The sequence below is a fragment of the Limanda limanda genome, chromosome 1, assembly GCF_963576545.1.
Source record: "Limanda limanda chromosome 1, fLimLim1.1, whole genome shotgun sequence".
In the NCBI taxonomy this organism is placed as follows: Eukaryota; Metazoa; Chordata; class Actinopteri; order Pleuronectiformes; family Pleuronectidae; genus Limanda; species Limanda limanda.
Window position 1 is genome coordinate 8245118 of NC_083636.1, and position 21897 is coordinate 8267014.

The 21897-nt window shown below is 42.5% G+C and overlaps 3 protein-coding genes across 6 annotated transcripts in view; 1 reads left to right on the forward strand and 2 right to left on the reverse strand.

Annotated features, from left to right (window-relative positions):
* camk1da (calcium/calmodulin-dependent protein kinase 1Da) overlaps positions 1–6086 on the reverse strand; it is a 46607-nt gene extending 40521 nt beyond the window's left edge. The window contains exon 1 of the mRNA XM_061075755.1: positions 5817–6086. Coding sequence (XP_060931738.1) covers positions 5817–5914 — 98 coding nt within the window. The 5' untranslated portion in view covers positions 5915–6086. The remainder of the gene's footprint in view (positions 1–5816) is intronic.
* A 3912-nt stretch (positions 6087–9998) lies between these two features.
* cdc123 (cell division cycle 123 homolog (S. cerevisiae)) lies at positions 9999–15829 on the reverse strand. 2 transcript variants are annotated; one of them, XM_061070366.1, is made up of 13 exons: positions 15746–15829; positions 15432–15503; positions 14769–14832; positions 14425–14457; positions 14168–14263; positions 13889–13995; positions 13261–13312; positions 13022–13097; positions 12658–12780; positions 12264–12292; positions 12064–12165; positions 11785–11922; positions 9999–10840 (listed from the first exon to the last, which is right to left on the reverse strand). In XM_061070366.1, the coding sequence occupies exons 1-13, from the start codon at positions 15817–15819 to the stop codon at positions 10772–10774; spliced, it is 1035 nt and encodes a 344-aa protein (XP_060926349.1). In that variant the 5' UTR covers positions 15820–15829; the 3' UTR covers positions 9999–10771. The 2 variants fall into 2 exon arrangements, with proteins under 2 accessions (XP_060926349.1, XP_060926340.1); XM_061070357.1 differs by having other exon boundaries at positions 9999–10843.
* A 627-nt stretch (positions 15830–16456) lies between these two features.
* On the forward strand, positions 16457–20564 carry nudt5 (nudix (nucleoside diphosphate linked moiety X)-type motif 5). 3 transcript variants are annotated; one of them, XM_061067784.1, is made up of 11 exons: positions 16486–16527; positions 16700–16762; positions 16855–16928; positions 17820–17887; positions 17980–18032; positions 18111–18218; positions 18359–18454; positions 18585–18686; positions 19207–19215; positions 19308–19361; positions 19469–20564. In XM_061067784.1, the coding sequence occupies exons 3-11, from the start codon at positions 16872–16874 to the stop codon at positions 19576–19578; spliced, it is 657 nt and encodes a 218-aa protein (XP_060923767.1). In that variant the 5' UTR covers positions 16486–16527; positions 16700–16762; positions 16855–16871; the 3' UTR covers positions 19579–20564. The 3 variants fall into 3 exon arrangements, with proteins under 3 accessions (XP_060923752.1, XP_060923767.1, XP_060923760.1); XM_061067777.1 differs by lacking the exons at positions 19308–19361; positions 19469–20564 and having other exon boundaries at positions 16700–16776; positions 18585–19293; XM_061067769.1 differs by lacking the exons at positions 16700–16762; positions 19308–19361; positions 19469–20564 and having other exon boundaries at positions 16457–16527; positions 18585–19293.
* Positions 20565–21897: the final 1333 nt, after the last annotated feature.

Below are 21897 nucleotides of genomic sequence, written 5' to 3' on the forward strand. Positions count from 1 at the left end.
GCTCAGATCTCTGTGTTCCTGCGGTGGACAAAGCCTCACAGAGAGGAGAGACGGACGGACCCAGACTGAGACACACCGACTGATGATTCATTGTGAATTCTGTCCCACATCCTCTCCAAGGTGAACCTTTAACACTGCTGCAGCAGAACAAGATCATAAACATAATTTCTAGTCCACATTGGACATGGAAATGCTTTACAGCTCAAAAACAGGAAGAAGATGGTCCTATTTCAGAGCAAAAGCTTTTACAAGTGTGTGGTGATGGCAGATGGTGGAAGGAAGGAAAGGCTGATTGATAAATCCCTTCCAACATATTTCTCCAGGACACCAGTAGGGGCCCCGAGGCCCCCCCCTGAGGCATACATGTGCTTCAACCCCACACAGATTTCTTTTCATTACCACTGCGTTATCTCTTCTTCTTCCTTCTCCTCTTCCTCCTCTGCTCTGGTATTTTCTTATATATTGCACTGCCTCAGTCTGCAGCAGAGCCTTGAGGGTAGATCTGCTAAGCTGCTTTCAGCTGCTCTGGATCACAGCCACCAGGGCCTGCTCTGTAAGTTTTACGCAAAATAAATTTAAAAAAGAATGTCCTGTCACTGCTTCATAGACATAAGGATCTTCATCACTTCTGGTCGCCAGTTCAGTGGAGATACAATTTTGAAAAAAAGGGTTTTCCATTTACTGCTCCAAATATTTTATGTGGTTCGGACTCTGAAACCACAGAACCTGATTTGTGTCTCCAGCCTTTAAGTACTGTTACTGGAATGACGTGCGCAATGGGGAATCTGTAAATGCAAGTGAAGCTAGGTTAAAGCAAAATCTAATGGCACTAGGTCCTTAGTGTGAAATGCTAAGGATATTTCTCCCATGACCTTCGACCCGTGTGGAATCTTCGTTAACCCTGACAATTGAATGTCAGAGGGAAAATCCGCAACCACAGAATCTCATTAGCCCTCAGGCGCTGCTACTGGAATGACATGAGTTATGGTGAATCTGCAAATGAAAATGAAGCTAAGTTAATCACTGTAATGGTTGCAGGCCGCAGGCTTTTTGGTCCTCTGTAAGAGAGCCTTCCATGTGTACGTTATCATAAAAAGATGCAGATGCATGAAAGCTCGATGTAAAACTGCGAGCAATGTCATTCCACACACTAAATGACAGGAACCACGAGACATGCTGACACGTTCTATGATTTATTCAGGAAGCAGGTTTTGCAAAAAATTTAAACAAAAATGCACAATGTGACATATTAGTTCACCAAAGCGCTCAGTCATCACAGTGTGGCGCCTCCCAGCTGAGAGAGGAGCAGCAATAGTTGTATTTAGGCCCAAACTAAGGCAACATGTCCTCTGTTGACTTGACTAACGTCCTTGATCGTTACAACATGGTCACCCACCAGGCACTAAATTCACCATAGCAAGCATTTGGTAAACGTGGTGTCTCAGCAGGCTGTGTCCCTGAATTCCCTTTGGAGTAGCAGATGTTGTTGTCTAGACCCTTCAGGATTGTGCAACACGACTGAAACCAAATCCTCCAGGAGAAACAAACTGTAGCAATACAATTGAGAGTCATGTTTCTGCAGCTGCACCACAAGAACTGCATTGAGTTTTTTTCTGTCTTTAACTGCAGGTCTTATAAAGGATGAGGAAGTGTAATGAAAGAATTGTCATGCAATAGGTCACCAGGAAACAGCATTTTGTCAGAAGAAAATGGAGTGTAAGGTGTTTAGATGCATAACGTCAAGCTTCACAAAAACCTGAGTTTTTATGTGCGACAAATGATACAGCGTAAAGTAAATGCTACAGTAATAAACTAAAGAACTGAACTGAAAATACAATTTTAAATTTTATGAAAACAGGCTGAACTAACACACAAATTATTTCGGCATGCTCCCTTATTTACATTTTATTAGAAAAAAAATTTCCTCGTCAAACCTGACAAATGTTACTCTGGACACCTTTTCAGACATGTGGCTATGTTTACATAGATGAACAGCAACATACCAGCGTGTGCCACAACTGCACAGAGACAACAAGCTTGGGGCCATTATAAGCTGGATGTGGTCGCTGAGAGGCTTAAAATAGAGCGCTGATCCGATAATGGACTAAAGTTTATGATCATTAATATTCAGAGGTCTGGACATACGTGTCAATCTGTGCATAGAGAAGGATGGTGCCACTCCCCCTTTGGGCGCACACACAAATGCACGTCTCTCTATGGTTGTGGACACTCATTGACAAAATGCATTCCCTAGCCCCTTACCCGAACTTTAACAATCACAGCTAAAGGCCTAAACCATGCCCTAACCCTAATTCTGACCCTAAAACAAAGTCTTAACCCTCAATAGCTCATTAAATAGCCCACAGATTGCACGGAATAGTGTGTGTGTGTGTGTGTGTGTGTGTGTGTGTGTGTGTGTGTCACATGACAGTATAGCTCAAATTTCATAGCACTGAGATGCAAAACCAAGAGCAGCATATTCAACGTTAATCTGCGTTGAAACCTTAATCTGTGTATGTAACTAGAAGGTAAGCATTGACGTCAACAATGATGTCAATAACAATGATGTCAATAACAATAGCATCACCAACAGCGTCATCCACACAGCAACAATAACAGCCATGCCTTTCAGGGACCATTCAAGGCGAACACACCCTTGTCTCCTTGATGTAGCACTGGCTTTTCTTCATACTGGTAATAATAGCATGTTTAAGTTGTCTCAATGTGGTTCTTAACTTAGGTGTGTGCACAGCATTAGAAACTGGATGGATCACCTGTTACCATCTGTTACCAGGTAACCAAATGATTGACCTTGTTGACTTCTATTACCGACATCATCAGCCAGCATGAAAGTGGAGACAACGCCAAAACCATGAGTAAGCAATAACCACCGACGGGGGTTGATGGCATCCTCCACCCAATGTCATCGACAAACAACTATTAACAATAACAGCAGCCAATCACAGCTCAATATGCTGGGACTGAAAGACAAATTGGCAGAAAACAGAGAAGAGCACAGATGGAAAGATGAACAGAGGATAAGCTTGTGAACATATTGTAAGTTTCCACATTTCACTACACTGTGGAAAAAATGAGTCTGGAAATGACAAACATTCAATCAAACACACACACACACGCACACTGTCAAACGTGGGCTACAGTACGTTTTGTCACACAGAAAACAACCATCTTTAGTTCTATTTATAAGATGCTAGTTATGATCCTGATAAAAGAAAAGAAACTTAAAAAATCTGCTTCCACGGTGAAGAAAAAGGAAATCTTATTGGAGTTGAACACAGGGACACACAGGGAGATGTATGACATAAAGAGCAGGATATAGAAAGAGGAGGGGGGGCTGTGCAGTCCCAGAGACAGTGATGAGAACAGTGCCAGCAGCGGGGAAGTGGAGCATCAATTAAGGGCAGCGTGCCCTAGATGGCACGGTGACATTCCCACAATGCATTACCATCCTCGCCACCACTTTACTTTCTGCTCAAACATACACTTTGCCTGTGTAAAGGCCTCCCAGGGGTTCGGCTTTCACCTGACTTCATCTGGACACCTGAGCTGAACCCAGAGGACTAAATATGGAGCTAATGCAAAGTTTAGCACACACTGTGTTGAGTCCTAGTCAGGTACCTAAAAATGGCTCACAAGGACATTTTTCCCTGTGATTTTCAATTCCCTCCAGCTGAGAGCTGCATACCTGAGGCACACAAGCACGCACGCACTCCTGTTGGTATTGAATTATTGAATGGTGAGCAACAGGGACACAGACAGACTATACACCAGGGGAGGGTAATAAGACACTGAGGAGAGCCGCATGTACATGTGTGTTAACATTCTCACACACACACTAACACACACATCTGCCAGCATGAGTTAAGATTGGTGAGATTAATCCTGTGTTAGGGCAGGTGGAGGAGGTGATAAAGTGCACAAACACACACACAGACACACACAGACTCACACAGACTGGCCAGTGGATGAGACAAAACATGACCAATCAGTGTCAGATTTGTGACAACGCGTCCTCTCAGCACAGAATGTTTCCGTGTCAGCCCTTTTGAGCTGACGCAGAGAAATCAAAGCAGCAGTCACACTGAGATTAATCATAAATTCAAGATTTCCCGGTTGTGTTGCTGCACCTGAACTCAGCGCTGCTGCTTGTCAAAGTGACTTGTCCCCCTCCTGCAAACACTCAGATCCGTATCCCTTATGCTGACAGTTTCACAAGGACCAATCATGACATCAGCGCTTTCCGAACAGCAACACAATTTTTATTGGTTCTATGCAGCTGCTTTTATTTCTGTTCTTTGTCTCATGCAGATGATCAAAGCTTTTATTTGTTGAGAGAGAGAGAGAGAGAGAGAGAGAGAGAGAGAGAGAGAGAGAGAGAGAGAGAGAGAGAGAGAGAGAGAGAGAGAGAGAGAGAGAGAGAGAGAGAGAGAGAGAGAGAGAGAGAGAGAGAGAGAGAGAGAGAGAGAGAGAGAGAGAGAGAGAGAGAGAGAGAGAGAGAGAGAGAGAGAGAGAGAGAGAGAGAGAGAGAGAGAGACCCCTTCTGCTGATACATCAGGTTCAAGCATCAGTCAGCAGCTCTGGTTAATGTGTGTCTGCAACATGGCCGACTCGGATCATCGAGTCCTGTACCAGTGTGCATCCCAAGCGTGTCCAGCTGAGAGTTCCAGATCCGGTCCAAACCCCCCCCCCCAGCCTGGTGTCCCATCCTGTGACTGAACTTCCATCTATTGAGAGGAAGTTTTGCTAATCCCTGCATAGTTAATCCCAATCTGTATCCGCCGCCGCCCCCCCGCTGCCAACCTCTAGGATGCCGTCCAACCAAACGCATGAAAACAAACAGACACTGAGTGACTGTCAGAGGTTGAATATTAATCATGTCATTTGTAGGAAAATTGTTGGGATTTCATAATGTGGCTACTATACTAGGGATTAACCAACTACAGCTCAATTACTTATGTGCAATGTGATAAATAAGCCCTATAGCTCAAGGTCAATCAGAAAATAGATAGCAAAAATACTGTAGATACTAAATGATTAAATATTAATCCTAAAGTAATGGCTAACAAGTTCAAATAGTTTGTTATTGCCACAAGCAATGAATGGTAAATTCAAATAGTAGGCTACTACTAAAAGTAAAAAGTTCAAATACTTATACGTTCAAATAGTTGGCTAATCCTTCATTTAATAAATAATTAGTTAAAATAGTGAGATAACGCTTAAAAGTACTGATTAATAAATTCTAATCCTGACATTCGTGGATAGCGAGTTCAAATTGCTAGCTAATGCTAAAAGTAAATGATTTCTGATTAAAATGACTGAAAGTAATGAATACATTTTTATGGAATCGAAATTAACATAGCACATTTAAATTCTTAGCAAAATGGAATGAATGAGTTTAAAGTGTTAATAATAAAAAACAGGTAATGTTATGAAGTCAATGTATAACACTGGGAAGTAGCGCAGACAGTGGTGAGATGAAACCTCCACTGCTGCTCACACAATAAGACAGGAGAAGAAGAAACGTGGAGCACCGAGGTACACGTACGAGTCTTTGTGGTACAACCGGAGAAAAAGACACAGCCAACAAGTGCAGAGAGGTCCCAGTACAGGTCCCGGTACAGGTCCCGGTACAGGTCCCGGTACAGGTCCCGGTACAGGTCCCGGTACAGGTCCCGGTACAGGTCCCGGTACAGGTCCCGGTACAGGTCCCGGTACAGGTCTCAGTACAGTCAGAGGGACCACTGCCACAGACTGTACTGGGACGGAGTGAGTCCGGAGCCCCCCCCTGTACTCACGTTCCGAGCAGCTCCTTGAAGTCGAACCTCTTCTTGATGTCGTCCACTTGTTTCTTCCACGTCTCTCCTCTGCCGGCGTCTCCGTTCTCCCGAGCCATGGCGCTGCTTCGACCGGCCCGAGTGCGACCGACACGGGGGATGGAGGGATGCAAACACCGGGGGAGCGCTGGTGCAGGAGCCGGGGAGAAGGGAGGTGAGCTGCCGGGTGGAGCGGGAGGTCTGGAGCCTGTCTCTGCTGCAGGACCAGATGAGTGTTCCCGCAGGTTGCTGTGTCCCTGCTGCCTCTCTCTCTCTCTCTCTCTCTCTCTCTCTCTCTCTCTCTCTCTCTCTCTCTCTCTCTCTCTCTCTCTCTCTCTCTCTCTCTCCCTCTCTCTCCTCCCTCCCTCCTTCGGTCTCTCCTCCTTCCCTCCCTCCTTCTCGCTCTCCTCCTTCCCTCCCTCCCCTGTTTCCTCTCCGGCCGCCTGGACAGCTGCCGTCAAGTCAGCCACAACAGAGCTGCACTTCCCCTGCACGTTGTGTTTGCGTGAAAACACAACATATTGTTTCCACTTGTCCTTTACCATCTCTAGAAATGACCATTAGGTGTTAAGTATCTTTTATATATTTGTATGTGTATCATTGACAGTTTGTTTGCCTCTGCATTTTATCTTGTTTTAAAGGTTCAGTGTGTAAGAGTTAGGTGAAATGGATCTATCGGCAGTTGTTCACTTTAACGTAGAATGGGCCATTTATATTTAAATGCTTTATATTTACATCAGAAGCGGGTCCTCTCTATGGAGCCCGCCATGTTTTTACAGTAGTCCAGACGGGTCAAACTAATACTTTGACCTTTTGAGTTTTTAATCAAATTATAGATCTGTACCTTATGCATTTTTTTCCTCTGAATGATATCAAATAAACAGATGACAGAAAAAAACATAGATAGAAACCAGACACATTATAAATAATTCAAGATAAAAAATATTAAAATGCATTAGACCAACATCATTATCACACAAAAAATTTAATGGTTTAGGATATTCAACTGGGGTCACACAGTTTCACGGTGAGGTTTTCTTTCATCACTTTCTTCAATCCCTCGTTTCTCCAGTGCTTTTATTCTGAAGACAGCATCCCTCAACTTCCCGTACTACGCTGATTGCGGAAGTGCAGCTTGACCAAGGACCTGATGTCACCTGCAACTGTCTAAACGTGGCTGACTGCAACATTTCTGTATTTTGCAATTCTTCATCATCAATTTTAATATTTGTTAATTTGAGTGTTTCCTCTTATTAAGCGTTTACTACCTAAAAACACGAGTCTTATTTGGACTGGACATGTTGTCATAGCAATAAAGGGGGATGATGGGATGCTGCTGGCGCATCCTGTCCGACACAGAGAGGTACAGAGTGTGTGTGTGTGTGTGTGTGTGTGTGTGTGTGTGTGTGTGTGTGTGTGTGTGTGTGTGTGTGTGTGTGTGTGTGTGTGTGTGTGTGTGTGTGTGTGTGTGTGTGTGTGTGTGTGTGTGTGTGTGTGTGTGTGTGTGTGTGTGTGTGTGTGTGTGTGTGTGTGTGTGGTCAGCACGTGCTAGAGCTAAATTCGCAGTGCGCCAACTTGTGCCAAAAACAACAACAACCATTTTGCATCCGTCACAATTTGGGATCCCCACAGGCTCCAGCAGAGCCGCCCGGGGATCAGCAGTGACCCAGCGCAGCTGCACGTCTACCTGGGCTCAACTTGCAGAGGGGGGGGCTGATCCCTGGACTCTGGCAGCTGCAGGGGGATGGGGTCAGCTCAGGCTACTCACGCGCGCACACACACACACACACACACCAGATCAGTGCACTGGCCTTGTTCCTTGTTTTGTGTGTGTGTGTGATAATGTAGACAGGAGGAGAGATGGAGAGAGGAGGGGAGGGTGGGGGGGGCAGCGTGTTGCAGCCTCAGCCACTCATGAGTATTCCGGCTGCAAACTACTGCAGCTCTTCCTCGGCAGCAACCAAGGAAAACTCCCACCCCCCGTCCCGCTCTCCCATCCTCCCATCCTCCCATCCTCCCATCCTCCCCCTCCTCATCCTCGTCCTCTAACGCTGAGTCAGCAAATCTGACCTCCTCCTGATGAAAGATGATTACCCAGAGAGTGGAGAGGATGAACAAAAAAAGAATAGAGGATGAATGTTCAGGGTGATGAAGGGGCAGACTTCTTGCCTGCATATAAACACATCAATTGTTGGTGTGCACATTTACAGAAATCATGTCACGAGCGTGGTTAATAAAATAATACTTCCTCAGTAAGGCTGAAATTCATTTTTGTTCTCAGAACAAAAGTGACAACCTATTCAGCCCTTGTTTCCTTCTCTAAGCAGTTTCCTGTCATTAACATTATCACATTTTTCCACAGATTACAGGCATGGTTGTGGTATATTGAGGACTGCAGTTCTGTAACACTTCATCCAATGACCCTGAATATCCAATAAATGGGTGGGATACTGTCAGATTGACAGATCAGATTCATACACATCTACTACAGATGAGCTAATTTCATCACATTAGCTCATCTGGATGCAGCTCAGGTCATAGCCGTGAGCCATGGGTCTTTCCACAGAGGGGATCTCGGTAAGAAAAGCAAATGTGGAAATGACAAAGTAGATGATGGTTGTCTTCATGGTGATGTGCATGCTGGCTTACTGAGAACATTTTAGGATACAGCCAGTATCTTGAATTTTAGTGTAAACTAGATTCCCACTGGAGGACTAGAGGCTGAATTCAGGTATTGACACTCATGTCTCTGTCATTCAACCAGTTATGTTGCCAGATAAGACTGTCAGCACCAACTGATTCTGCAAAGGTACCATTTTAAAGGTCCAATATGTCACTTCAGCCACTAGGGGTCCCTCAATCAAAACAATAACAAAAGAAATAGTTGCATGACATCATGCAGCAGCGTGAGCTCATGGGAGTTTTTGCCTTCACCATCATTGCAGATGAAAATCTACCCGACGCGATTGAGGCCGCAAATCATGTTCCCGGATTAAGTCATGTATTAAAATGTCACAGCCATGAGCCATGGGTCTTTCCACAGAGGGGATTGTGGGATATCTCAATAAGAAAAGCACAGGTGGAAATAACAACGCATGGTTGACTTCATGGTGCTGTGCATGCTGGCTCACTGCCCTGGTCTACTGGGATACCTGAATAGAACATGAGCCATTGTCAATGATAGTAAAACCTGTGCTTTTCCCACGAGTTGAAAAGTCCTCTGCCAATTAGATTACTTCCCTTGGTAACTTTCCCCCAGGATGAAGTCGTGTAACTGGTTGATTACATCCCACTGGGCAGAAGAGGAGAAGCCCAACATAGCAAATGCACATCTTTGACAATGAGAAAACACTTCTGTAATATGTTAGCATTCACTGTGCTGAAACGCTAATATCCTTTACCGTAAAAAGCTGCATTTCCATGGCAGCAACTTTCCCCAGGAACTAAGAACCTTTGCAGGAACTCTGCTTTTCCTCTGAAGGAGCAGGTTGTGAGAATAGTTCTTAACAACAGCTATATAGTTTTATAGAGGTGACTCTTTTAGCCTAGGATGAACTAAATGTGCTTCAAACTTATCTTTTACTGTATAACTTAGTATTTTCATTAGTATGATGTCATTGGTTTCAGACTGGAGTCTAACTTTGTATTTTCCAGCACAGAAAAGGAGCAAAAGAAGCAACAGACTCAATAACTTTGGGATATTCCCACAGCTCTGCTCGGATTTTGATGTTTGCCTTTAACACCACAAACTCTGTGCACAGACATCAGTGGTGAAGCTCATCCTCCATCGCAGGTCAAATCCCGACGCCGCCTCCAGGTCTGGATGGTATGTTTACAGCCAGTATTAATTTTCTTAATAATGATGAATGTGAAACCTTCCCCGACAATATGCACCTTGTGTATCGTTTCCCCCGTCCACAGCGTTTCAGCTGGGGACCCGTAACTCTCATTGCATCGGCTCTTTCCATCTCCCTGTAATTGCTCCATCACTCTGCTGAAGGCGAACAAATAAATAAATAAATAAGTAAAAACAAACCCCAAAATGAACTGCCCCGCGCCGAGTTCCCACAGCTCATTTAGCCCTCGGCATAATGAGAGCTTGCGTAAAAGTGCAATCAATTTCTAATGTGCTAGTTTACCGCACCCACCAGACTGACAGCCGAGTCAATACACGACAAGAAATTTAATGGTGTTTTTTGGAGTAACAGTCTACAGCGATGCATGATGGGGAAACAAGGGAGTGCCCGGAGCGGCTCGGAGCAATGAGAGTGTCAAAACTGCTCGGGGGGAAATTGGCAGGGGGAGATTGAGGGGCAGGGACGGCTGGGAAGAAAGATCAGAAGTGATGAACGGCCTTAGTGTTAAATGGAGAAGTCTGTCCCAGCCTCACAACACAAACTCAGAGGTACAATGAAATGCGTGCGTGTTCATTTTTAAATCCAGACACCATTTGTGCTGTAGTACATGATACATAAACTAACACACACTTATTTTAAAGCATTTCATGTATTCTTTACAGTGTAAGTCAATACTTCCCCCTCCCTCTTAAAAACAAATGCTAACCAAAATGAAATAACAGACAGTTTGGCTCTGCTGAGGCTTCCCTTCGCCCTTCTCACATAACGACCAGCAAGACGGCCATTAGCAGCGTCAGAGGCAGGGAACACATCCACAGAAGATGGGTCCCGGAAGAGCCGTTAGCATGATCCCTTCATTTAACATGTTCCATTCACCTAACGCCAGAGAGCCATTTAAGAAATGCCAGGAACATCACTAATGTTAGCAGGGGAGCAGGAGAGGAAACAGGCAGATATTAAACGGAAAAAGAAATAACAAGTTCAAAGAGGACAGAGGGTAAAGCGTCACTTCATGCAGACATCGTTATAGCAAGAGGACTGGTGACACTAGCAGCTATTCGTCTTTGTGGGGGAACTGTGTCACTGTTGAGCGGTCTCTTCCTCCTCCTGTTCCTCTTCCTCTTCCTCAGACGCTTCCTGCTGGCTTTTCTTCTGGGGAAAGGGAAGAAAAGGGGAGGAGAGAAATGTTTAAGACACAGCAAGTATCTCAATTTCATATTCAATTCTGATTCTAACCACTGTCAACTAGACTCCCACTGGAGCCCAATATGTCACTTCAGCCACTAGGGGTCCCTCAATCAAAACAATAACAAAAGTCCTTGCTTGATGAACTCGTGAAGCAGCGTGGGATCATGGGAGTTTTTGTCTTCATCACCATTGTAGATCAAGTTCATGGGTGACGTCAGGGGTGGACTGGCCATCTGGCATACCGGGCATAATCCCGGTGGGCCGTTGACCCAATGTGGGCCGGTCTGGTCCGCTATGTTGTTGTTTTTTTTTTTTTCCTCTTCTTCCTCTCTAAATTCCCTCCAATTGGGCCGGCCAATTGGCTACAGAGGGCTAGCAGTGTGTTGCCAGCATCGACACATATTATTGGTCTATTGTTTGTCATTGTTAATCAATCATGGGCTGACAGGCTCAGAGAGCCCTGACAGTGCTGTCAATCACAATACAAACCGGGGGCGGGGGGGGGGAGTCGCGGGACTGGCTGCTGCTGAGACAGTTTATTGAATTTTATACCAGTAGAATTACAGCTGTGTCAGGCACAGTCCATCAAAACTAGAGTAAACGACCATGTGATGTAACGTAAGGTCCTTGTGAATACTTTTGGACCTTTTGCTCATTTAAGCAGAACAGAAATACACTTCAATAATTCCAAAGGAGATTCATCCTCCATCTGCCAGACTGATAAACCTCAGCATTCTGTGAAACACTGCTCTTGTGGAATAATTGGGCGATATGTCAAAATATTAAATAATTTTATATTTATCTTAACATCTTAATGATTGACAGTAATTATATGAAAAACAAGTCAAGGGGCGAACATGAAAACTCCACTACACTAAAGCCTGAAAGATATTTAAACGTCCTACCAGTTTGAGGAAGTCGATGAGTTTGTATGCGTCTTCCCCGGTGGAGAGTTCCAGAAAGTCCCGAGGGATTCTGTAGCTGAGGCAGGGACTGGGCTGCACCGTCACCTCGCTGTTGGTGCAGCGGAACGCAGGGCCCTCCTGTACACACAGAGAAACCATGATGATGAAGCTCTTTTACTGTGTTACACGTTTCTTTCTCAGCTTAGCCTTCATCTATGTATAAAAAGACAATTAAATAAAATGATCTGATGAAACAAGAGATGTTTGGTGACGGCTGACCTGCTGGTGGGCGACTTCTCCGGACGTCAGCTCCTCCCAACTGAACAGCAGCGAGTCTGTCACCTCCCCGAACGGGTTCAGGTCAATCAGCCACACTCTCCCCTGCCACACACACACATGAAATGTAATGAGTGAAATGCGTTTTGCAAGGGGCGGGTTTAGTTATTTATTTCTTAAACAGAATTCATGAGTGTGCTTACCTGGCTGTCTCTGTAGACATCAAACACAACTGCAAAACAAAAAGAAACACTGAACATTCAATAGCTTAACATTTATATCACACCAACTAGTTTCACAAAGACAAAGTAGAAAAATTGCCTTAAATTTCATTTTTAAAGTTTAGCAAATGTTACACGAATGACCAATGAACACTATAGGAATGTCACACACATCCTCACATATTCCTTTATCAGTGGTGACCACTATAGCAGCAATGATGTTGAGGACAACAACTCCTATAATCCCAAACTAGTTCATCTTTTGTAACAGTTTAGATTGAGAGAATCCTGTGTTTATCATACTTCATGGCCATAAGAAGATAAAAGGAGTTTATAGGAATAGATTGAATAACAGAAAAAGGAAGCTGGTGCTCACAGTCTTCGTCCAGGAAGTTGTACTGGATGTGCTGGCTGAAGAAGTCCTGTATGGCGTGAGAGATCTGCTCCTCCTGCTTCAAGACGTGCTGGTAATACTGAGTGTAGTCTCTCTGGGAGATGGCTGAGAGACGCGACAGATACAGAAATATAATGTTCAAACAATTAACTTATAGATATAATAGTTTAAAAGGTATTGTTTCATAAGTAATTCCCCCTTAAGACATGTTCAGTTGCCTTTGTTCCAGGATGTTTCCCTTATCAGCCAACTTGGCAGCTGACTTGGTAAAATGTGACAGAGCTGTGATAGTGTGTTCGGTTTACAACAGTTGCTGATGAAGTGATAGTGAACGGTGGGTTTTTACCGATCAGTTCGTTTTCTTTGACAAAGCAGCGAAACTCTCCACCAGAAATCAGCTCGCTCCACTTTCTCAGGACCAGCTGAGGACAGAAGGAAAATAGGAGTGATAAAACGTAGGTTTCCCACATGATGGAACACTGAATCCTCTTAGGCACAGGTCAAGATGATTACATTTATATTAAAGTACGTGAAAACTAATTGGAACAATGTGTTATATAATATGTATGGTTTGTTTTGAAATACCTCATAGTTGATAGCAGGATCTGGGGAGTCCTGGTCACTACAGTGAAGGAATCTGCAAATGAAGAAAGGTCAGAAATGAAGAAGAATGAGAAGAGGTCGATTTTATTTTATTTTGCATCTCAGGAATAACGTCAAAATGTTTTGATTAAACTTGACATTTCCAGATTTAAAAAAAATATCAGACTACTAATGTGAACACTTATGACTGCCTCTATAAAATCAAGTTGAATTGATGAAAATTGTTCTTCAGCTACTGTTTAAGTAACAAAGAAATTATTTGTCATGTCATCCATCTATACTGTATATAAAGTCTTTTGGTTACACTATTGGTTACTGACTCTACCATTCACTCTTCTGACTGATCTGATGGATCAGAGCAGTTGACTGTATTCTCAAATTGAAAAATAAATAAAAATAAATCTAGCTCCTCTCATCATGTCCCATCAGCACAGGTGGACTCCAGTTAAGTTCTACACACATCTGACCGGACCGCATGTTTAAACACCGTCATTATGGATCGAGTGAAGAAAGATCGACAAAGTTGTATATAGAACACAGTTAAAATGTGAAGGGGTCTAAAAACTTTCTGTGTGTGTGTGTGTTGGTGTTGTTGGGCTGCAAGGCTTACGGCTGTGCGAGGTCGTGGGTGACAAAGTCTGAACTTTTGAAGAGCAAAAATATATCACTGAGGCTCTGACACTGCAGGGAACTGTTCAGAGCAATCCAGTTAGCATCCTGGAGGAGAGAGAGAGAGACACACACATGAATATTCTACATTATGCCTCAGTGCTTTCTCATGCTGCGAATAAAAGAACAGGTCACATGGAAAAACTTCTCTCAAGCCGAGGAGAGCAAACTGTTTTTTTCCCCTAAATGTTTCATAAAGCAGCAGTGTGCAGTGTTATACCCGAGGAGCGCTCCAGTTGAGTTTTGGAAAGACATAGCCACCCAGGGCGTTTATTGCCTCCAGCACTCTCGAGGTGAATTCTGGGAACTCAGGAGCCTGGCGGGCACAAACATGGATGCATTATTAAGTCATGTAGAGGCCACAAGCGTGAAGGTTACTCAAAACACTTCACCATAACAGTGAAGAAGAAGTAATCGGACAAAAGCTAGTTTCAGGTATTGAACACTGTTTTAATAAGAAACCGTGGATGTCCTTACTGTGGCAGTGGTGGTTGTCTCATCATCTGACCACTAGAGGGCAACAGAGAACCAGAAACAGGATTAGGTTAATACAAAATTACCAAAGAGGCTGAAAAGCTTTTCTGAGCATGAGAGCATGAAAACCTTTTCAAATAATAACCCAAATTAAACAAATGAACCTGAATGTGAGCATATCATGACTTCTTTAAATTATGTTACAAAACCCATGCTTTTAGCTAAATAAGTGAAATATATTGTCTTCTAATAAACTGGTGATGCAATGACTAATTTCCTATCGAAAAACAAGAAAAGGATGAAACCATTTCCAGGTGAACAAACCACCTCAGTTTCTGTTCCTATACCTGAATGTCTTCCTCTTCATCCGAGTCGTTGTTGTTGGTGTGTGACTGCTGTGTGTTGTGGTCACTGGAGACACGAGAAAGGAACAGAGTCAATTTGGGACCTGCATTACAAACTAGACATAAATCAAAACCATTGACAAGACACAAATCAGCTCTGAGGATATTGTAATGCCGACTAGTAACGTTAGTTTGTCTGCTACAAACAACCAGATAGCATCTTTACATTGATGCTTCTAAACCACATCAGGTCAGCTGAAGCATCCTGGGATGGAGCTAAGAAACTGCAAAAGTTTATATGGGATCGGTGCAGACATATTTTGAATATGTAGGCTACTTCCACACTTGATTCCTGCATTATCCGGAATATGTTTTCACTATCTGGCTTCACTTAACATGAGCCATCCTGATACGAAGCTAAATTATCGATTGTCCCAGTTAACCTTGGGTTTTCTTATTCAGCTACCTGCATGTTCATGTGGAAGTTGAAGAATCATTAATTACAAACAATAGGTTAAGTTATTCATATGCAATGAGCATAAATTTGGCTATATTGACAAGTGACATTCAACACAGAGGAATTTAAATAATATGATCAAACAACTGTTTTGCCATAAATAAGTGTTTACAACCACAACAGGAGTGTGTGTGTGTGTGTCCTCATACCTTCCAGAGACTACCAGTGTCCCATCGTCCAGTAAATAATCTATTACATTCTGAGGCAGTGGAAGAATCAGGCTGAAAAACAAGATATATGATCACTCGGATTATAAACACAGCCATTAATATATTGAATCACAGACATCAGAAGAGGTTCCTGCTGTGAACTCAGAGGTCCAGCCACACACACGCTGGAGGATGAAGAAGACAGTGGAGGTTTGTGGCTGCTCGCTAACGTTAGCTCGCTCAGATGAGTTTCACTAGAAGAAGAGAGAAGACAGGGCTGCTCCTGTGGATCTGAACAACCTGAGGCTGTTTACCTTTTAATCGTGTGTTTCTTGAATATCGGATACCAAACCGAAAACTGACAGTTGACAACTTGCTCCTTCTTCATGCTGCAATATCCTGTGATGAAAACGTGTCCATCGGTAAATATCCTCCGACTCCGCGGCCCCCCCCCCCCCGAGTCTTTCTGCGGCATTTTAATGAAACAAGCTGGATTTAAAAAAAACCCACTGTAACTATTATTTTATAATGTGTTTAAATTCTAATAGTTACAATCAGTTAATAAATTTGATTTATTGCCGGAACAATTTGGTGAATTGGTGTTTTCAGGTGGGGAAGTTATTTCGAGGTACACAAGGAGGCGTGGTTGAAGCAAACCCGCTGATTTGTACATAGATCGTCTATGAGAAAGAGTGGACGCTCAGTACTTAAAAAAAACTACAAACGTAACTCCGTTTCCTTGTTACAATAGAAGACGAAAATGTATTTTTGAAATGAAACAAGAATTTTAGACATTATTTTAATATTTATAATTCATTTGATGTTTTTTTGTTAGTATCAACTAACAATATTTTGCAAATTTATCGTAAATCATTCTATAATATAATTATTGTTAAGCTACAAATCGTTGTTTGATAATATTTTTTGTAATTATATGATATAATATACACTCGGAAATATTAAATCATTAAAAAGTGCAGTCTTTCAGGAAACTTAACTTGGGTGATGTTTGCTCTACCGGAAGTGCTAGCGGAGTGACCCATCTGTGCTTCTGTACATCTCTTCCACCACCACTAACGCGCGGCTGCAGTTTCACGTGAGTTAACTTTAGTTGTTTTCCAGATTATTTAAAAGTTTAAAAAACACACGAGCTTCCAACGTATTGTCATGTGGAGCAGCTAGCACCTAGCAGAGAAAGCTAACCGCAGCTGGGACTCTACACGTCCCCCTCGGTCAGAGTTGGCTGTGTGTGTGTGTGTGTGTTGCAGCAGCTAATTGAGCAACTCATGATCACTGACCTCCCGTCTCCACCACAGACTGTTCATAAAAAGGTCTGGAAACTGGGGTTTGTAACCGAAGCCTCGATGAAGTCGTGTTCCATCCAGGTTTCAAGTTCTCTAATTGTCTTCTCGTCCGTTTACAGTCGTCCCAGTGTCAACAATGAGCAACAGTGAGGAGCCCAAATGGACCACAGCCCCACACATAGTGGACGAGGAGGTAGGCTTGGTTTTCCACACAAGGGGATTTCTCCACTGAACCAAACTGGATGCATCAGTCTGTAATAATGTCTAATGTGCAGATACAGTATACAATACAAGACATTAATGTGTCTTTTAATAATTATGTATTTATGCCCTAATTTAATCTAATATTGGAATTTGTGTGAGTACAAATAGTATGGATGTGAAAAGAGTAACACAATATTAACTCATAGTTATTTAAAATAATAAAATGATGAATCTAGGACATTGAGTTCAATCAGAGTTGAATCAACACCTAACTATTTTAAGTACAAGCTTCACAAACCTGTGTCTACCTAACCTAACAAGTTTCTGCTGAGAGTGTGATCGTTGCTTTACCTCATAGCTTAGATTGAACTGGAGGAGGAACTGATTGCTTTTCCAAAATTCTGCACGATTTCTTTCTGTCATTGCTTCCCCAAGGCTGTCTCACAGATCACCACCAATAAGAAGTAATCAAAGTAACCATCTACTTCTTAAAATACAGTTTTTACATTATACTCTATGTACTTATAGTGGATGCAAACATTTACAGGATGGTGTTGTTGACCAGAAATGGGAAAGATGTGTTAAAACCATTTTCATAATCTTCTTTCCCATAGTCTTAACTGTGAGTCACTGAGTAAAAGGGTCAAATAGAAAGTAGACTAAAACCGCAAAGTCATTCTTCACCGTCATTTTTCTTAACACTCATCCTTGTATGGAGCTTTTGAGCTGTAAATCATTGTGATCACTAAGTGAGGCATTAATAATACATAATAATAACTTCAGACCCAATGACACTATACATCTTTAACTTGGGAAGAAAAGAAAAGACTCCACACAGACTCCCTAGCTCAGCGTCTTCATGCTGCCCTCTGTGTTCCAGCTCATGGCAGCAGGGAAATGGATAAAACTAGAGAAAACAACTTACGTGGACCCAGCTGGAAACACCAGGTACGGCTCTATAACTCACTAATATCACTTAAAAGAGAAAACAAAGCTGCTTCTCCTTGAGCTGCTTTCACTCCCTGTTTTACTTCCACCAGAACCTGGGAGACTGTGAAGAGGACAACAAGGCAGACTCACATAGAAGTGGACGGTGAGCAATGTCCCTCTCTTTCCCTGGCTGGTCAGCTTATAGTCCAGTTCTTACGAGTTTAACACGATTCTCCTGCAGGTGTGGGAATCATCGCCCTCCTGAAACGGACGCTCCATAAAGACTGTGTTGTGATGGTGAAGCAGTTTCGTCCTCCTATGGGATGCTGCTCTCTGGAGTTTCCTGCAGGTCAGGCGTCTTTCCCCTCACATGCATGGACATTTATTTTGAACTGTGGAAGGGTCTATAATGATAACCAGCTCTGCATGCTATATAGTTTGGTGTCAACCGATACAATGGTATATATTATCTGTGTCTGCTGTGCTCAGGCTTGATCGATGAAGGGGAAACGGTGGAAGTTGCTGCCCTGAGGGAGCTGAAGGAAGAAACCGGCTACAAGGGCGAAGTAGCAGGAGTTACCCCAGGTATCACCACACAGAGAGATACTGAACACCTGATACATCAGCTTCCTCCCCTGCTTGGATCGTATCACTTGTTTTCAGGTAAAGTCTGGGTGTGTGTGTAGTGTTGTTAATATTATTACTTTGACCGTAGTGACCTGCCTGGACCCCGGACTGTCGAACTGCACCACTCAAATCGTCATGGTCAACATCAACGGAGACGACATGGAGAATATCAACCCGACGCAACAGCTCGGTGAGCAGGATTCAATCATTCATGCACCTACCGATTCATGTATTCGCCCCCTTACTCTTCTTTGATTAAACATTTAACCCTCATCCTCTCACACTTGTTTATCCTTTTATTTGCTCAGTTACAATACGATTTAGTCTCTGGCTCATTTCATTCCTGCCACCTCTTACTCTTTCTCAAATGCCGGACCACTTGTACCATGTTAGTCATCATTTAATCGTTCTCAATCTGAATTTACTGTGACCAAGATCTACAAGAGGGCTTGTTGAACGAGTACAGTCAGTCAGTAGCCACTCGGGGAGTAAAACTTGTCCAGCTTGTTCAACTAGAATGAAGAATCCAACACATTTATACGCTGTCCATGCCCATGCATGAACTTATTTGCCACAGTATTAATATGGAACCCCACATGTCGATTTTCTCGTGTTTTCAAATGAGCAAAGCTCCATAGTTTTGTGTGATGAAAATGTTTGCTTGAAACATACAAATAGTTTTAACCATCTCCTGTTGTGTTCCTCTACAGGCGATGGAGGTGAGTTACCTTTTTATCACTTTTCAGAAATAATCTTTTTTCTTCGATAAGACATCATCACACATCACCACTTGTATCTTCTCTCTCTCCAGAATTTGTAGAAGTCATCCTTTTACCTCTTGATGAATTCCAGACGAAAATAGACGGTGAGACCTCTGGTTTTTATTAGCAGAGAACTTATCCTTAACAGCAACAGGATCGAGCACACCTTAGCAATAATGCTAACAAACTTGTTGCTGGTTCGATTTTGCAGATCTGATGAAGAAAGAGAAAATTGTGGTGGATGCTAAAGTTTACATCTTCGCCATGGGGATGGTTCAGGCCTTCTTCAAACCGAGGGAGCTCCCTGTCCTGAAGCAGTAAAGCGTCCCAGTCATATTCGTAGGGCTCCTACACAGGACTGGAAAGATTTGAAAAAGCACTATTAAGGAAACCGTTCATTTCCCCCCTCTAATAAGGCCTCATGTGAATAATTAGACTTGAACTGTGGCTTTAGACCCCATGTAACCACACCCAGTATTTTAATATTTGTCCATTGAGCAACATGGCAGAAGATGCAATGAAATTGAAAACTACGTTTATGAAATCAAATCATTAAAATCAAAGTCTTTGAAAAAAAGCCTTGGTTTAAGAGCCTATGAAGGAGCCCTGGTTACGCTACATGTCCTAGACCACTGTTTTCTCTCAGTGTGGAGGAACTGGAAAACACCGTGAGGCTGCACAATCCGGTGGCCGAGTATTTGCACGCTTAAGGCCGAATAGGTCTCAGGCTTTGGTCTTGTATGCCTTAAGTGACTTACAGTTGTTAACAGGTTTTTACGAGATTATAAGTAGTTTGATAGGATGAAATTTATTTGGATTTTTTTTTTATCTTTAATTGTAAAACATTCCTTACATGCCCTAATATAGGTTTTGCTGAATATATGGAGGGAAAAACATCACCTCAATCCATCTAAACTCTTAAAACTGGTTCTTTGTTTGATATATTCATTATTTCTCTTAACTATAACTTTGAAAACCAGGTTTTGGTTTCAGTCTCCAAGAATCAAAGATTTGGATACAAACATCTAACAGAGTTCTATCAATCTGCCAAGTCACAACATATATCCTGCAATGTATTAAAAGTAACATATTTTGGACTATTAACAGTTTTAACTAAATGAGGTTTGTTTGTTTTTTCTTCTGACTCCATAGTAAATGAGCAACAGATGTACTGTTCTGATAAAATCCTTAACTGACCAAAAGGAAATATCCTGTGCTGTGCCTCTAACCTCATTACGGTGCAATTAACTGCGATGCTGTAATTAGCCTAGAAATAACTGATGAATGAATAAATGTCATACTACCTATGTTCTGTGGGCTTCTGTTCTTTGATTTGTTTGTCATCCTGATTACACAAAAATACTACCAAACCAAAAAATTGAGCAAATTTATCAGGTGTCACCCATATGGACGACAAGCGATACTGTGTCTTAAGCTTTAGGTCCAAATTCTGCTGAGCACAAAAACTGTGGATTTGACTTAATTACAGTTTATGGATTTTCCTTCATAGCTCCTTCTCTCCCCTGCTCTTTTTCCTCCTCTGCTGTTATAGCTGCAGTGGCAACAGAGCTATTTATGTCGGCACACAAAGGCGTGTAGTGCACAGTGCACACACAATTTGCAGCCAAGCCATATGGCATGTGCACATTCTTAAAGAAATGAGGGACTCAAGGTCTTTTAAGTGTTTGTGTTTTTACTTAGGGAGAGTAGCTGCTGGGGTTTGCGTGTGTGTTTGTGATATTGAGTCAACTTGGTACATTTCACTAACTTATCTGTTCAAATAGGGGCTCTGGTGTAGCATGAGCAATTTTGTGTCAATTAGACAATGTTACAACTTCATTTTCACACTGATCAGTAGGTGGCGCTTTGATCCTGCATTGATATTAATCATGTGATGCTGTCGCTCAGCATCAAAGGATGAATGGTCCATGTATGTATTTGATGGCGTGAGATCAAACTTTGACGCCACGCCACGGTCACAACGTGTCGATATTTAGGTAAGTTTTTATCTCCATCTTGTTGAGATGACACTCACCTCAATTTGAAGTTGAACTGCAAGCCCTGGGACAAGCTCGTCAAAGTACAAACGTGAAAAATGGCGGACTTCCTGTTTGGTCTAGCATATCTATCAAAGATACTTTTGTTTGTTAGGAAAAGACACATGGCCTTGTGAATTTTCAATAGGGCCTCCCACCGTCGGTGTTCGGCCCCAATTAATAGATTCATTAGTATTAATTCAGGCTGTACAAAATGGACAAAATTATTATAGCTAAGTATACATGTTAATTAGTGGATATCGATAATTATCACGATAAATGTAACATTTCTTTTATATTTTTACTCCAGTGAAGGTTTTGGCTTTAAACTCTTCTTCTGTATGAGCAGAGAATGACAAACTACCTACGGTGCTCAAACAATATTTATCGATATATATATAAGACTTGTGTCGAGTCCTAGTTTTAGTATAAATCTGCTTCAACACATTGTACTATAATCATTTTGTTATCACTGTTTATTACAAACAAACCGAAGTGTAGTTCTCTGCACACTCCGGTCCATCAGGTGGCGATACTGCACCTTTCAGCTAGTCTACCGATACAATTATAGGAGGGGAGGAGAAGAAGTCGCTGACCAATCATG